The sequence below is a fragment of the Vicugna pacos genome, chromosome 15 (genome assembly GCF_048564905.1).
Source record: "Vicugna pacos chromosome 15, VicPac4, whole genome shotgun sequence".
Taxonomy (NCBI): domain Eukaryota; kingdom Metazoa; phylum Chordata; class Mammalia; order Artiodactyla; family Camelidae; genus Vicugna; species Vicugna pacos.
Window position 1 is genome coordinate 7,330,499 of NC_133001.1, and position 16,907 is coordinate 7,347,405.

General features: G+C 33.7%; 1 protein-coding gene across 3 annotated transcripts in view; it reads left to right on the top strand.

The window, feature by feature from the left end:
- The window catches only part of EXOC6B (exocyst complex component 6B), a 533,613-nt gene that overhangs the window by 288,784 nt on the left and 227,922 nt on the right, over nt 1–16,907 (top strand). For all 3 annotated transcript variants that reach the window (XM_006201563.4, XM_072937568.1, XM_072937567.1), the window contains 5 exons: nt 1,876–1,947; nt 2,656–2,753; nt 4,348–4,453; nt 5,492–5,601; nt 16,472–16,583. In XM_006201563.4, the coding sequence (XP_006201625.1) occupies nt 1,876–1,947; nt 2,656–2,753; nt 4,348–4,453; nt 5,492–5,601; nt 16,472–16,583 (498 nt within the window). The remainder of the gene's footprint in view (nt 1–1,875; nt 1,948–2,655; nt 2,754–4,347; nt 4,454–5,491; nt 5,602–16,471; nt 16,584–16,907) is intronic.

Genomic DNA, 16,907 nt, shown 5'->3' on the forward strand with positions numbered 1-16,907 from the left:
ATATCCCAAAATATAGTGCAGAAACATAAAGAGATGGAAAATATGAATGGAAAAGTAAGAAACATGGATAAATCATGTAGATATTTGGTTGTATCTAATAGATTTAGAAAGAAAGGACAGTCACAAAGGAGGGGGCTTTAATAATTAAATAAGTGAAGGCAGTTTCCCTGTAGTAAAGAAAAACTAGATTATTAAAAGTGAAAGGATGCATTTTTTGTCAAGGAGAGTAAATGAGAGCAGTTTTCTCACATCTGAAATTAAGTGTTTTAGTTTGAGTGGAAAAAAAAAAAGCACTTGGAAACACATGAGGATTCAAAGTTTACTTTTCAACCATCCTATGTTACATGTGTTTTACCAAAAATGAAAAAGAAACCCAAAAAACAAGATGAGATAGAATTAAATAAAATGTGTGCAAAAAATGACAGTAAAACTCATAGATAAATCTAAGTGACTGATTGTTAGATTGTTTGTACAGTTTAATGCTTTTGAAAATTCCTACAAAAGGAGAGGCTTAATGCTTAAAATGCTTTTTGAATGAAATCTTCATATTTATTAAAGTAAACAATGGGCAGAAAGTATATGACTTAATAATAAATAGTATAAGATAATTTGAAAAAAACTGATCCACTGAAAAATATGAAAGGAAACAAAAAGAGAAGGAAGAAATCATTGAAAATAGAAAACTTAAAATGGCTAGCATAGATCCAAACATGTCACCTTTCATGGGAAATGTCAAAGAGAAAGTTTTACATTTTGGTTACATACTTTAAGATTCTACAGAAAAATTGAAAATAAAGCAAGAGAAACAGAAAGGGCAATATTTCACAAGGCAAATAGAATTGAAGTTGCAGACATTTAAATGAGAGGAGAGGAACATTTTGTTTGTCTTGACATTAGTTTTAACCCACCAAAAAAATCAGTAGCCCTTTTTCTAGGGATATGCAAGCATCAATATGTATATAAAGAAAAGCCGTTGGTAATAGGAAGAGAAACTTAGGAAGAGCGACACCATTGTGGGAAAACTCAGCACGCCTGTCTCTGTAACTGAGAGATTTACGTAGAGAGTATGTAACCAACCAATAATTAAGAGAATTTGAATATCAAAATCACTGAAAAACAGTGACATATACATTTTTGTATGTTACCCACAGAAGCTTTCTTCCATATCATTTCAATTTTCCTATTTGTTGATAAGAGATTGTACGTGGATTTTATTTGTAATTTTTATTTTCCTCTGTATTTTTGTTTGCTCTTTGGATTCTTTGTATTGTTTAGTTTTGTCTTTGTTGTTTAGTCAGACTTGCCTATGATTTGTCTATTTTATTGATTTTATTTTTAACCAGACTTTGATTTCATGGATCAGATCTTTTATGTCATCTCTGTCATTAATTTCTACTTTTCCCATCAGTTTTTTCTCTCACTTATTATGGTTTAATTTTGCTGATTTGGCCTCACTTCATGAGTTGAGTGCTCGGTTTTTTAATTTTAAATCTTTTATGTTTTCTAATATTCTTATATAAAGATACAGTTTAATTTTGAAAATGGTTTTAGCTGTTCCATAGGTTTTGATATGACGTATTTCATTGTTCATTTTAAAATAATCTACAATATCAACTTTGATTACTTCTTTAACCAAACAGCTATTTACAATTGTGTTTTTAAATTTTCAAGCGTCAAAAATATAGATCATGGCTTACTTGAGTCTTTCCTCAGCTCTTCCCTGGTTGACTGTTGTGTTCCTTTAAACCAGGAAAGGGCTGGACCTTTTCTAGAGACTCTTCACCAGGTGAAGCGTTAAATAAGTAGGTAAATCAAAACTGTACTTTATTTTTAATAATTAAGATGTTTTCCTTCATTGTCTTTTATTTCCTTTAGTCTTACTGCTCTGATCCAAACCTCGTGTTAGATTTGAAGAACCTCATTGTGCTTTTTGCGGACACACTTCAGGTCTGTGACTTCTTTTTACATATGCCTATCTAGATGAGTTTTTATCAGCTCTTAATCTTCTCATTGTCTGTCTAAGCTTGAGTAAGCACCTTTAGTTTGTAGTTGTGTTTCTTCTTTTCCTAGAGCCGCATCTTTTTATCTCTGTAGCATTTCCTGGTCATCACCTTGACCATTCACGTTCCCATAAATAGTTCTCATCCCCCTGTTTTGTTCTCAAAGCTAATCAATTAATTGAACTCACTACGTTAGTTCTTCAGAATATCCTTAATTCAGATACATTGCCTGAGTGATTTTGGAGTTTCTTAACTACCATTTTGAATAATGATTATTGATTTGAACCACATACTATAGCCAATACAATAGCATTAGAAGTGGGTGAGACTGGTAGTTTTCATTTTCTCTCCCTACACCTGAAGGTTGCTAAGAGTTACAGAAGGAGTTGTAGGGAAAACTTAGCTGACAGTTACACACAGTATATATTAATTTTAATGTTCATCTTTTCTTTTCTGACTGGCTTAGATATTATGGTATTGTATCTTTTAATTCTTTAAAGTAAACACTGTTTCTTAGGTAGGAATAAAAGAGTCCCCTGTGGTTTTATTTAAATTGTTGACCAAAGAATAAAAAAATCTTTCAGTGCCTAATCTCTCTCATGTTGCTTGAAAAAGTCACCTTATAAAATGAAGCTATTTTCTTATTTTGTTTCAGGTGTATGGTTTCCCTGTAAACCAGCTTTTTGACATGCTGTTAGAAATCAGAGATCAGTACAGTGAAACTTTGCTAAAGAAGTGGGCAGGTATTTTCAGGTGAGAAATGATCTTTAGTCGTGTGTGTGTGTGTTGTGTGAGCACGTGCATTTGTGTATGTGTGTACATAAGATTTTTATACATAAGATTTTTGTGTTTATACATAAGATTTTTCAGGTGTAATAAGCAGCAAGTATATGTGGCTTATATTTTCTAGCTGTGATCCAGGTTATAACTGAGAATTCAAGTAAATTGTATTGATGTTCCAAATAAAGTTCTCAAGATACCCAGTGTATTAGTGTCTACTGTGTGGGGAGTCCCCATATCCCATTTTCGCTCTTCTGTTTCCTTGAATAAATGTCAAATACCTTGGTTCATACCATCCAGATCTTGTTGTGCTTCTTAATCTGTTTTTTCTTTTTTCTCTTTGAGGATCATGCTTAGTCTATGGCTCACTTCTAACATAGTGGCTTTTGAGCCCTTTTGAATAATTTAGCTTTTTGGCAACCTTTTTGGAAGAATCACTCGTGTGATTCATCTTCTTTCTTCTCCGCACCCAGAGAAGAGACCTGTTACAATCTCACTTTTGAAGCATGCTATTTAAACAGTTACTGCAGCATGCATACAACAATAAGAAAGTTACTGTATCACACCTCCACTTTCAAATGTCTCCTTGGACTGTTTTCCTGGCACACGCCCCATGTCAACTGACTTGTTTCTTCTCCTTTTAAACCTTTACTCCTTTACTTAGTGATCTTCATGCCTACTGCAAGACCTTTTCCCCAGATCAGCTTACCCTGTTTTCAAATTCTTACAGTTTTATTACATTGTCCCTTTAGTCTTACTCTTCACAGTTTATGAACATATCACTGATAATCGTGTAGTGCATCTCATTCGAATATTAATATAATAAACATTTGTATTTCTAAAAAACAGGTTTGTTAACGGTATAATTTTATTTAGGGGAAGTTTATCTCTTGAAAATTAGCAACATGATGTATCCAAGGTCTTAAGAGCATCTGATCTGATGCCTTCAGTAAATTTCTGTTTTGATTTTGGTAGTATGATCTCTGTTTTTAGAGAACCCCTGGTCTAGTTAAGGAGTCAGACCCAATGGATGAAAAAAAAAAAAAGTCATCCTTAATATAGAGCAGTAGATGAAGTAAAGGAACATAATTTGAAGTTATTATAGAACTTGCTTTTCCTCATCTGCCAATTTTGAAAGTTAGAATAGAAGATCTATTATAGGATTAAAGGGCATAATCAAATATATTTAATTTTTTGAAACAGAGCAAATAAAACCTCTTTCCCTTCTCCAGGGCTACATTCTTTTATTGTTTGCCTTAAGACTTCAACATGTTGCCTAAAATTTTCTCTCTGACCTGTAAACCTAAAACATTGTGAGGTCATGTTTATTACTGTGTTCCGTTTGTTTCAGAATGTAATTTTCTTTGTCTTCTTTTAAAGATGTCCTTACCTGAATTCAGATAGCTGCATTGCAAAAAGAATAGAATAGGGACTGGGAAATGTTTATTTTGGGTTGTGGTATGTATACAACCATTGAAATTCACCTGAAATTACTTGTGATCACCGTAGTGATTAACTCCCCATTCTTTCCTCTCTCCCTCCCTTCCTTCTTTTATTTTCTTTATAGAAACATACTTGATTCTGACAACTACAGTCCTATACCAGTAACAAGCGAAGAGATGTATAAGAAGGTGGTGGGACAATTCCCATTCCAAGATACAGAGCTAGAAAAGGTAAGGAGTATTTTAAAATAAAGTCCTCTGATCTGGCATCCTCTACAGCATTTCCTAGTGTCAGTCTCATTAAAGGCATTACTTCTCACTTAGTGGGTTAGAACTCCAGAACATTTTCAAAGGATGATTTTGGGACTTAGACGAATAGGAGTTCCTGTTTTGGAGTCCTGTCATCTCTGAAGTGTTTGGGGCATTGCTGGGAGTGTTCCACTTTGGCTTCTACTTTGAAATACTTGCTTTTATTATACTGTTAGGATATTTTCTCCTCAAAACATGCAGTAAAATATATCCTTTATGCTATAAAATTCTATTGGTTTTGACAGTGCCTTGAGTCTTGTATGTACTACCACAATAATGATACAGAACAGTTCCATTATTCCAAAAAATTCCCTCATGCCACACCTTCTTAATCCATCACTCCCCTAACCCCCAGCCTTTGGCAGCCAGCAGTCTGGTTGCTCTCCATCTACTTTTGCCTTTTCTAGAATGCCTTGTAAATGGAATCACACAGTATGCAACCTTTTGAGACTGGCTGCTTTCACTCAACATAATGGTTTTGAGATTCATGCAAGTTGTTGTATATATCAATAGTTCATTCCTTTTTATTGTTGACTATGCACCACAATTTATTTATCCTTTGAGGTTTTGGAGGACATGGGAATTATTGTTTAATTTATAAATTATTCTTTTTAGAGTGAGGAAACTTTCAGAAATATTTTTTAAAATTTGAGGGTTTTTTTTTTTTTAATGCCACAATTGGAAGGAGAGTATAGCCCAGTGGTAGAGTGCCTGCTTAGCATGCACATGGTCCTGGGTTCCATCCCAGTATCTCCATTAAAACAAACAAACAAACAAAAAACTAATCCCCCAACACCCTCAAAAAAAAGATAAAACAAAACAAAACAAAACAAAACAATTCTAGGTTGTTTAGCAGACAGTTCACAACATGGAAGATTTCTTTTGTGTTTTAATTAATTTTTAAGTATTTTCATTGTATGCTGATTTGTGACTTGTTTTCATTAATTTTTGCCTTTACAGCAACCATTTCCAAAAAAGTTTCCATTCTCTGAATTTGTGCCAAAAGTTTACAACCAAATTAAAGAATTTATCTATGCCTGTCTGAAGTTTTCAGAAGATCTTCACCTAAGGTATAGTATGAAACAATGGAAATGCAACAGATATTAAGAGTATGACTCTATATACATAAATATTCTAGAATACTTTTTACATTCCCTTCAGCTCTAATTTTGAGACTCAATACTAGCCTTTCTCAGTACAGCGCTAGTTTGTTTATATTGTCGTGGTGAAAGGGAAAGTTGGAAACTCTTGAAGAATTTGTTTTTGTTTATATTACTTACCTTATTCTCTACTATTTTCTTTATAAATTTGCATTTCAACACTTTCTATTAGTGAGAATTACTAGAAAATAATGGTATAATATACTAGCTTTTGCATTCTATTTGATGAAATTGTGAGGTCAGTACAGTAGTACAGTAGCAGGTAAAATCCTTTGGAAATACCCTTTTTCCAAATAGTCTGTGGACTTATTAAAGGAATCCATATCTCCTTTAATTTAAGTTTAATTATTTAACTAGCATATATTGAGCCTATTTATGTACCAGATACACCCTGCTTTTTGGGGTTGCAGAATTAATGGAATACTACTCAGCCATAAAAACTGACAACATAACGCCATTTGAGCAACATGGGTGCTCCTGGAGAATGTCATTCTAAGTGAAGTAAGCCAGAAAGAGAAAGAAAAATACCATATGAGATCGCTCATATGTGAAATCTAAAAAAAGACAAAAACAAAAACAAAAAAGCAAAGCATAAATACAAAACAGAAATAGATTCATAGACATAGAATACAAACTTGTGGTTGCCAAGGGGGCAGAGGGCGGGAAGGGATAGACGGGATTTCAAAATTGTAGAACAGATAAACAAGATTATACTGTAGAGCACAGGGAAATATACACAAGATCTCATGGTAGCTCACAGAGAAAAAAATGTGGCAATGAATATATATATATGTTCATGTATGACTGAAAAATTGTGGTCTACACTGGAATTTGACACAACATTGTCAAATGATTATAAATCAATAAAAAATTTTAAAAAAAGGACACAGTTGGATAACAGACTTGAAAATAGACAGTTAAAATATACCATAGTAACTGTTGTAATACGTAGAGTGTGCTTTCAAAAATGCCAAGAAGAACATTTAATTCATCGTAAAGGATCTGTGGGAGATTCATAGTTACCATGATTGGTTTTCTAAAAGAACCTCCTCTTCTCAATGAATGGTTACATTCACCCAAATTAGAAATCTGAGAATTGTTTTCATCTCCTATTTCTATTAATAGCTATTTTTCTTAAAAACCGGTTTCAGACATTGGACTAAATTTTATAAACCCTTTACAAATATGTTATTACATCTATAAAACTCGAAGTAATACTTACTTATAAGATACTAGGAAGCATACTCCATTTTTATGGAGGAGGAAAGTGAGGCAAAGAGAGATTAAGTAACTTCATCAAGGTCTCACAAGGAGTTAAGTTTTAAAGCCAAAATTGAAATCTAATCAACATCAGGATCAACAAAACAATTTCTGCCATGTTTATAAATCTTATTTTTTGGCTCATATTATTACATCCCTGTTTTACATGCATTCTCAGGTAGCTGTCATACTATTTCTTTGTGGTAAGTACTGATTATTCCCATTTAACAAATGACGGCAGTGTTCATTTGTAAATGAGCCTCTCTAAGTTTAATTATATTGTTTACAAATAATAAACAAAATTATTTTGATTCTTTTTTTCAGGTTTTTTTTTTTCCTTTAAAATTTTCTCTTCCCAGTATGGCTGCTTTAATTGATGTAGTCGTATTTGTCTTGGACTATTTAAGTAGTCTCTTAATTGTTCCTCCACCTCTAACTTTACTTTCCCAACCATCTATCCTTTCTTTCTCCTCGTTCTATTTTGTATGTCCCCTAGAGTAATTTTTCTAAAAATCGAATGTTATCATTTAAATTTCTTCTCACCTTTTCAGGGACTCCTTACAGCATATAGGATGAAGTTCATGCTGAAGCCTGATGCATTTGTCTGTCTGCCTCCTCCCTCTTCCCTTGACCTAGTCTCCCTGTGCTTTTTGCAGATTCATATCCCAGGATAATTTCCCTGTCATCCAGTGCTTCAGTCATATCAATCTATTTGCTGTTTTATGATCATAACATGCTATTTTATATTTCTCTGACTTTGTTCTTGACCCTCTCTGTGTTTGAAATTATTTCTTCTAAGGTATGTGTGTGTATATACATATAAATGTGTGTTTGTATGTAACTGAAACACTATGCTGTACACCAGAAATTGATACAACATTGTAAACCAACTATACTTTAATAAAAACAAACAAACAAACAAAATTATTTCTTCTTTCCTGAACCTCGTGACTCACTTCTAACCATCCTTGAAGGTTCAGTTTAAACATTATGTGCTGATTCCTTTTTGAGCACTTGCATCCGTAACAGAGTTGATCTACTGACTCCTTTGTGCTACTTCTGTACCTGTGAATGCTATCATCACAGCTCATCTTAGATTTTATTGCTTTTTTTGTATCTTTGTGTTTCTGTGTGTGTGCTAGACTATAGGCCCCTTTGTTGATTGATTGATTGATTGATTCACCATATATTATGTGTAATCTATTATTTGTCAGATAGTGCTTGGCATAAGGACAATTAAGACACTGAAAATATGGTCCATGTCTTCAAAGAGTACCTAATCTAATTGAGGAACTGAACAAGTGTTATGATGGAAATACACAGGAACAGCGTAGGAATCAGGTCTGAGACAAATTGAGGATTTAAGTAAAGGTCCTTTGAAGGGTAGAAACATTTTAAGTTTTGTTCAGCACAATATCCTCTACACACAGCTTAGTGCATTGAAAAAGGAGAAATGAAAGAAAGAGAAAGAAAGGAAGAAAAAAGAAAGAGAAAGAAAGAAAAAAAGAAAGAAGGAAAGAAAAAAGAAAGAAAGAAAAAGAGAAAGAAGAAGGAAGAAAAGGAAAGAAAAGAAGGAAGAAAGAGTGAATGGAATGTATGGTATGCTAGGCAACTCTGAAAATAAACATTTGGAAAATAGTTTGGGTAACTTGTTTGATAGAAATTCTTTCAAAGTGAAAAATGAAACATGAGATTTGTACAATTAATTTATTCTCTTTGCTGAAAATGAGGTTGATAGAAACGTTCTCTTTGAAATGAGATTATCTTTGGAAGTTATAAACCAAAACTTTTTTAACCCTTCAAATGGCCACCATCAAATGATGTGTTACCAGCAAATGGTCTCTGGGTACTGTTAGGTATGTTACAGTATGTAAATTACTACAAGTTAATTACATAGTGATTTTTCTATCCTCTTTTGGAGAAAAGGTAGTATGGTTAAGGGATAATGTGAGTAAATTGTTCAGAATTCTTTTTATTGCTTGAATGTATTAAGTTTTCGCCTGAAAACTGCCTTTGATAGGTTTGATGTTGACAATTAAAATCAATATTCAATTTGTTGGGGGTGGTGGAGATTTATAGTTACCTTTTACCCTTTAGTTGCCATTTACCTTATTTCCATGGGCTACATTTGCATTATAACCTGGAGTGACAGAGATCATAGCTGGCAACTGTAGAGGTGGTAATAAGGGATATGAGACATGATAAGTATAAAAACAATTAGCTCCCTTAAACACGAGGCTCTCAAAATAAGAAAAACAGCTGTATTGAGATTTTCTTGAAGCTTTATGGGTATTTTTCTCTTAAATCAAACTTTCATTTTTTTCCTAGCAGGAATTTTCTCTTTTACATTGAACAGCAGTTGCTGAAAAGGATTACAAATATTGAAAAATGCATAATTGTATGAATTCTGAGGACACAAAACTCTTTTTCTTTGAAAGTTCTTTTTAAAAAGAGCAAATAAATGGCATTTCTTTGGTAAAATAATATCCTACCATTTGCACTTGACTTAATAGAATACACACATATGTATATATACACACAGATCTTTTTTTAAGTTATACAATTTGATATCTGTAAAGAATTTGGGAGATATAGAATAGCACAAAGAAGAAAAACTTAAATGACCTAAAACTTTACCACATTAATAGCTACTCTTTATATAGGGGAATTTCTTTTCTTTCAGTCTTTCTTCTATGTGAATGTATGCACAGCCCTTTTTTTATTTTAAAGCAAAATTGCTATGAGACACTTCCACTTTGAATGTAGAAAGCTAGAAAGAATATTGCTTCCTCCCTAACAAACAAGATAAACTACAGAATGAAACCTTTTCTGGAACCCGTCAGAGAGCTGAAGTTACAGGGTGACCAAGTACCCGGGAATCCAAGTTGAGACTGGCCCCTCTCAGGAGAGAGTGACAGGACACACAGACTCCCTCACCTGTGGCAGAGCAAGGATAGCTATCAGACAGGTGAGAAGGAGGAGACTGACTGAAGTCTTAATGGATTGCTAACATCTTAGTTGGAGCTAACATGTTAGTATAGAATCCCTATTTGTGAGTCCCAGATGCAGGAGGAATTTAACTCATTCATACGTCCTTTCCCATGGACCTCCACTGGGTGCTCATGAGAAAGACTAAGAGCTGGGTAAGAGATCAGAGAAAACCATCAGTGGCCTTACAGGTGTGGAGGAGGGAAGGAACCACTGCTTTGAGAAAGACATGAAGCCCCACCCTCCTGGTTTGTACCTTTCACTCATACAGACCCAAAACTTGAGGGAAGGGCAGCAAACTCTGTCTTTCTGCAGAGCACAGGAAAAGATCCATTGTCACTGTGGGGAGGATTGAAGAAAAAAAGTCTTTTTACCCCTAGAAGAAGGGCAGAAAACAGCCCTGGGCTTAGGATCATATACCAGTATTATTAGAGGTCTGCTAATACTGGCAGAGAGCATACTGCAGACACAGTGCGGAGTTTGGCTGCTATTAGAAGGTAAGCATGGATTTTGAGCACCTCTACCCCTTAGCAGCAGGATCTACCTAAACCTGAAGCTGTCCAGGACAACAGAGAAAGTTCTTTGATTTCCACTAATAGTCTAGTAAGAAGTAGATGACAAGAGGCAGCAATCTACCCCTAGGTGATGGGCAAGAATGGAGAGCGAGAGAGATCAGTTCTGTACTGTAGGCACACGGATATAGCCAAAAAATGTGGATGGTGCAGAAACTTTATGAAAAACCCTCTGGGACCCCAGGACCCACACGTAGGCCCATGGTATCATTAGAAAAATTTGAAGTCTGTGAAGCGGTGTAAGTAACCATAGCAACAATAGAACTGAAACCCAGTTCAACTCCTGCTTATACTAAAGGCCCAACACGAGGAGAGAGATGGTCATTTCCAAATATGAGGACTGTTACCTCAGCCTCTACTGTTTTTCTTACAATATCCAACCTTCAATAAAAAGTGTGACACATGTGTTTCATTTTTTGCATAAAAAGCAATTAACAGCAACTCATTGTCAGAGGACAGTGAAATCAACAGAATCAGACTCAAAAGATGACCCAGATGATAAAACCGTCAGTTAGAGACTTAAAAGTATCACATGCATGAACAGATAGGGATTTATAGCAGGCAGATGGAAGGAGTCAAGTGGAAATACTTGAAATAAGAAACAGTTTTAGAGGTAAGAATTCCTTTGAATAGTAGGCTTGAGACAGCTGAGATATGGATTCAGTGAACTTGAAGATAGGTCAATAGAAGTTACCCAAATTGACACATAATGAGAAAAAAGGGTGAAAGAAATAAAATGAACTATGCAAGATCTGTGGGGAAATTTCAAACAGTTTAATTGTGGTTCCAAGAAGAAGACAGAATAGGCAAGAAGAAATATTTTATGAGATAATGGCTGAGAATATTCTCAGAATAATGACATGTCAAAACAGAGACACATTTTTTGAGAACCCCATCAACATAAACAACAAAACATTAGCGGCAACAAGCAGAGAAAATGCTTAAGCATATCGTATTCAAATTCGCGAAAATGAAAAATAAAGAGAAAAGTTTGAAAGGAATTTTGATTAAAAGATATTACATTCAGGTATAATATTAAAAATTACATCAGACTTATCCTTAGAAACAATGCAAGCCAGAGAAAATGTAATGATATTCTTAGAATACCTCGAGAAAAAAACAAATCAAGCACAAATTCCATAGGCAGCAAAATAACTCTTAGAAATGATGGCAAAGGAAATTTTGTTATCAAGTCCAAAGCTGAGATGATCTGTTGCCAGCAGAGCTGCAGTATGTGAAATAAAAGGAAATTCTTTATACAAAAGGGGTATAATATAGACAGAAATAAAGAAATGAAAAAGTAAAGAGCTTTGGGAATGATAAAAATTAATTTGTAAAACTTTTTTCTTTAATTTTTTTGCTCATTTATTAAATATTTTAGGTTGTACAACATGATTTTTTAAGGCATACAATGTGATGATTTAAGGTATATATTATGAAATGATTACTACAATTAAGTTAATTAATACATCTCACTTCACATAGTTAACATTTCTTTGTGTATGTGATAAGATCATTTAAGGTTTACTCTTTTAGCAAATTTCAAGTACACCATATAGTATTATTAACTATATTCACTGTATTTTGTGTTAGAGCCTCAGAACTTACTCATCTTATAACTGAAAGTTTGTACTCTTCAATGATCATTGCCCCATTTCCCCCATCTTTTAGCCCCTAGTAACTACCATTCTATTCTCTGTTATTATGAGTTTGATTTTTAAAAATTCTATATATAAGTGAGATCATGTAATACTTGTTTTTCTGTGTCTGGTTCATTTCACTTAGTGTAAGTTCCTCCATGTTCATCCACGTTGTTGCAGGTAGCAAGGTTTCCTTCTCTTTTAACTAAATGATATTCCGCTGTGTGTGTGTGTATCAATTTTTCTTTATTCATTCATCTGTTGACAGAAATTTTGGTTGTATCCATATTTTGACTGTTGTGAATAATGCCATAGTGAACATGGGAGTATAAATATCTCTTTGAGATACTGATTTCATTTAGTTTTCTCCACACCTTCACTAACACTTTAATCTCTTGTGTTTTCCTAACCATTCCGACAGGAATAGGGTAATACCTCCTTCTGGTTTTGATTTGAATTTGTCTGATGATTAGTGATGTTAAGCACCTTTTCACATACCTGTCGGTCATTTGCATGTCTTTTTTGGAAAAACGTGTATTCCGGTCCTTTGCCCATTGTTTAATTGGGAGATATATATACGTGGTTTTATATTTATCTTGCTATTGAGTTGTATTAGTTCCTTATATATTTTGGATATGAACATCTATTCAGATGATAAATTTAAATTCAACTATAGCAGTGTCCATATGTGCTTGAGTAGAATATGTATTCTGTACTTGTTGAGTGAAGTATTCTCCAATTGACAGATTAAGTTTGTTAATAGTATTGTACAAATTTTCTTTACCCTTCTTTTTTTGGGTCTCCTTTTTCTATTAATTACTGAGGAGTGTTAAATTGTCCAAGTATGATTGTAGATTTGTCTGTTACTCCTTTTGGCTCTCTCAAGTTTTGAATTATTTACTTTAAATATATCTTTTGAAGTTCATACACAGGATTGTTATATCTTGTTATAGTCATCCTTTTAACTTTATGAAGTGTCCGTCTTTATCTGTGTTAAAAATGAAAATAATCTTAATACCTACTTTGCCTACTATTAATATAGCCATAACTTTTCTGGTATGCATTTGTGTCTTCTATTACTTACAACCTTTACTTCTTTTTTTCACATAGTATTTTCAAGTAATTTTAACATTAAGGAAAAATTTTGAGAATGTTATGATGACCTGAATACCCTTTTCCCAAATTAACCAGTTTTTGAAAATTTGCCATATTTGCTTTATTGCTTCCTCCCTCCCTCCTTGTATGTCTCTCTGTATTTGTGTGTGGATAGTACTATAAGCCCTTATGATTTATAATAATTTTGATTAAATGGTTAAGATGTCATCTATTTTCTCTGTATAGTTATCATCATCATTTTTTCTTCTGTAAAAAGTAATGTTTGTGTTGAAATACTTTGAGACTGTGTATTTATTCTGTTAGTTATCAGATGTCCCTCACTTCTCTCCACCTTATAGTATTCATTAACGAGTCTTACCTGAATCAGTTTTTTCTCTGATGATCATTAATTTATGCTTTTTAATTTCTTGTGTATGTATTACTTGGCCTTCTGTGTTAAGGAGTCCTTGCCCATCTGCCGCTATCTATCTATCTGTCGTCTACCTATCATTATATCAGACTCATGGATTCTTTCTTCATTCAACTGGGTCATTCATTTACCAGCCTTATTGATTTTGATGCTCAGATTGTCCCAGATGCAGCTAGTGCGCACCCCTTCATGCTGGTTCCTGGGCCTTGCTGATGCACTCTCCTCACTTTTGGGGACGTTTCCCTACTTAACCATGATAGGAAGCTCTGTTCTTTTTAGTGCTGAACCGAGACCCCTTGCAAAATTTGCAAGATTTCTCTCTGATTTCTTGCATGACTACTGCCATTTTTTTATGGGACAGATTTCTAAGGGGGAGAATTATTGGGTCAGTATATTTATTTCAGTATATTTATTTTTGTTTGGGGTCTCTTCCAAGATTCCAATCTGTAATAGCTGCCCACACTGTAAAAGGTTTGGCTGATTTCTTTTCGTCCCACCAAAGCCTCTCGGCCTATGACTGTTTTACTCCCTCATCTATCTGTACCCAGATGAGACAGTTGACCGTAGATATGAGAATGGCTGCTACTCTTTGCTCACCTTTCAAGGGCTTGTCCTAGTATGAAGTTTAATTCAGTTATACATTTTTTTGTGTTCATTATACTTTGTTAACATTAAAGGAAAATATAGCTTATAGCTTGGACCTAGCTTTCTTATGGTTTTGAAGGTTGTGATAGTGTTTCTTTTTCTTTTTTTTTTAACATTTTTATTGAGTTATAATCATTTTACAATGTTGTGTCAAATTCCAGTGTAGAACACAATTTTTCAGTTATACATGAACATCCAGAAGGAACCCTACTTCAAAATGACACTTGCACCCCAATGTTCATAGCACCACTATTTACAATAGCCAAGACATGGAAACAGCCTAAATGTCCATCAACAGATGTGATAGTGTTTCTTGATCTTCTACATCATATCTAAGAGTGAAACCTCTGTGAGATCTCCTTAAAGCACAGTAGAGTTATATAATAAGTGTAGATGCCATAAGAGTGATTAATATCGGGGTGCCAGATTATTTTGGGCATTTGTGTTAATCATACCATGTAATTATGAGTTCAATATATGAAAGTAGGAACTACAACTATTTCTTCTCCGTTGTAATTTCAATATTCCACCAACAATGCCCAGCACTTTATATATTTTTGGAAAGATGTATTTAAATTCAATAATATTTTTGGAAAAGGTGACAGTGGACCAGAGGTTATTGGTCAATTAAATATACCCTTACGTGAAATCTGTAAAAACATTTTGATATATCTTTTTTTCCTAACTGAATTTCCTATCTGAATTCCTTGCATTCTGTAGTCTTATTTCAAATATTTTTCTCTTCCATGTAGCATGGCAATGTAGTTTGCCTATACATATTTAGAATGTTAAGATTTTTAATCAGACTATACCAAGCCTCTTATTTTATTCTGTAGGAAGAGAAATCCATGAGATGAAATTTGTGGCCATTGTCCCCAAACAATAAATTATTGAAAAAGAAGTGTTTATAAATCCTTATTTATAGTTATTTCTTGATAAAGAAGTATCATTACAATAGTAACTTTATCATTGAAGAAATGTTTGTCTCAGAAGGATATCTTTTATAGTAAGCCATTTTGAATGATGTTTTCAGGGGCTTATGAAGGATGTGGAGGCCCAGAATTTAATTTGTTGATTGCAAGACTTTTTAACTTTGCATACAAAGATAACTTTGGAATAATTTCCTTATGCCTAGTTTCCTTTACTGAATAGAATCATTGATCACTTTTGGAATAGTAAGGATTATACAATATTTATGCAGAATTAAACTACTGATTTAATTAAACCAGTGGGGAGAAGGAAGGGTGGGGACGAGATAGGGGTAGGGGATGAAGAGGTACAAACTACTATGTATAAAATAAATAAGCTACAAGGATATATTGTGCAGTACAGGAAATATAGCCAATATTTTATAACTTTAAATGGAGTACAATATTTAAAATTTTTGATTCATTATGTTGTGCACCTGAAAGTAATAAAATATTGTAAATCAACTATTCCTCAATAAAACAAGTCCAAAAAAACCAATATTGGCTTGAAACCTTTATTTTGGAGTAAGAGCTAAGTAGACATTATATGAAAGATGATGATATCGGAGCAGAAATATCTTTTTTTAGGGACTTTTATCAACGAATTATGCAGGGAGTCTACTGAGAGATCAGGTTGAAAAATTATAAATATTAATCTCTGAAAGAACTTGGAAGTATCAGAGAAATAATGGTTTCAGGATGTGGAATTATATTAGAGAATCTTTATCTACCCTAAGAGGCAGTATAGCCATGTGTTTGAATGCTACAGTCTTTAGAGCTGGACTGCTTCTATTGAAATCTGTTATTATTATTATTATTATTATTATTATTATTATTATTATTATTATTATTATTTTATTATTTGCTGTGTACTCACTGTGTGACCTTGAGCAAGCTATTTGACTTCTCTTTGCCTTTATTTCCTCATCTGTGAAGTAGAGATAATGAGAAAAACTACTTCCTGTGGTTATTGTGACGCTTAAGTGAATTTTGATACATTAAAATACTTAGAATAATTTCTGGTATACAATAAATATTATTTCCTGCTGTTATTATTATGATGGTGATGATTATTATTACTGCTACTATTACTATTATTATTATAAGTACCACTGACACCTTGTTTGTATGCAAAATAATTCTCCTACCTGGTATGACCGACTCTTGACACTTCCTTTTCAGCTCAACTGAAGTTGATGACATGATTCGTAAATCTACAAACCTGTTGCTAACTAGGACTCTGAGCAACTCTCTGCAGAATGTCATTAAAAGGAAGAATATTGGACTTACTGAGGTAAAGCTGCTCTTACTGGAGGCAGCTAAGGCAGTATGTGAGCAGATGTCCTAAGCTCTAAGGCTTGTGTGTGAATTGATGATAACTTTCTATGTGGTCTATCGTGTTCTCCCTTGATGGACCATTGGTGAAATTGCAAAGTAAATCCCTTGTGTTTTTCTTTCCTCACCTTGGAGGAATCCATTATTTTTTTGGAAAGGTCACTTTTTCTCTCTCATTGTTTTCACTAGCTGAACTGGGTTTCCATTTGGAAGTGGTTGGGTTGAATTTGTGTTATCTGCCACTGATTAAGTAAAAGAAATGTTGGTTGGGGAATATAGTCAA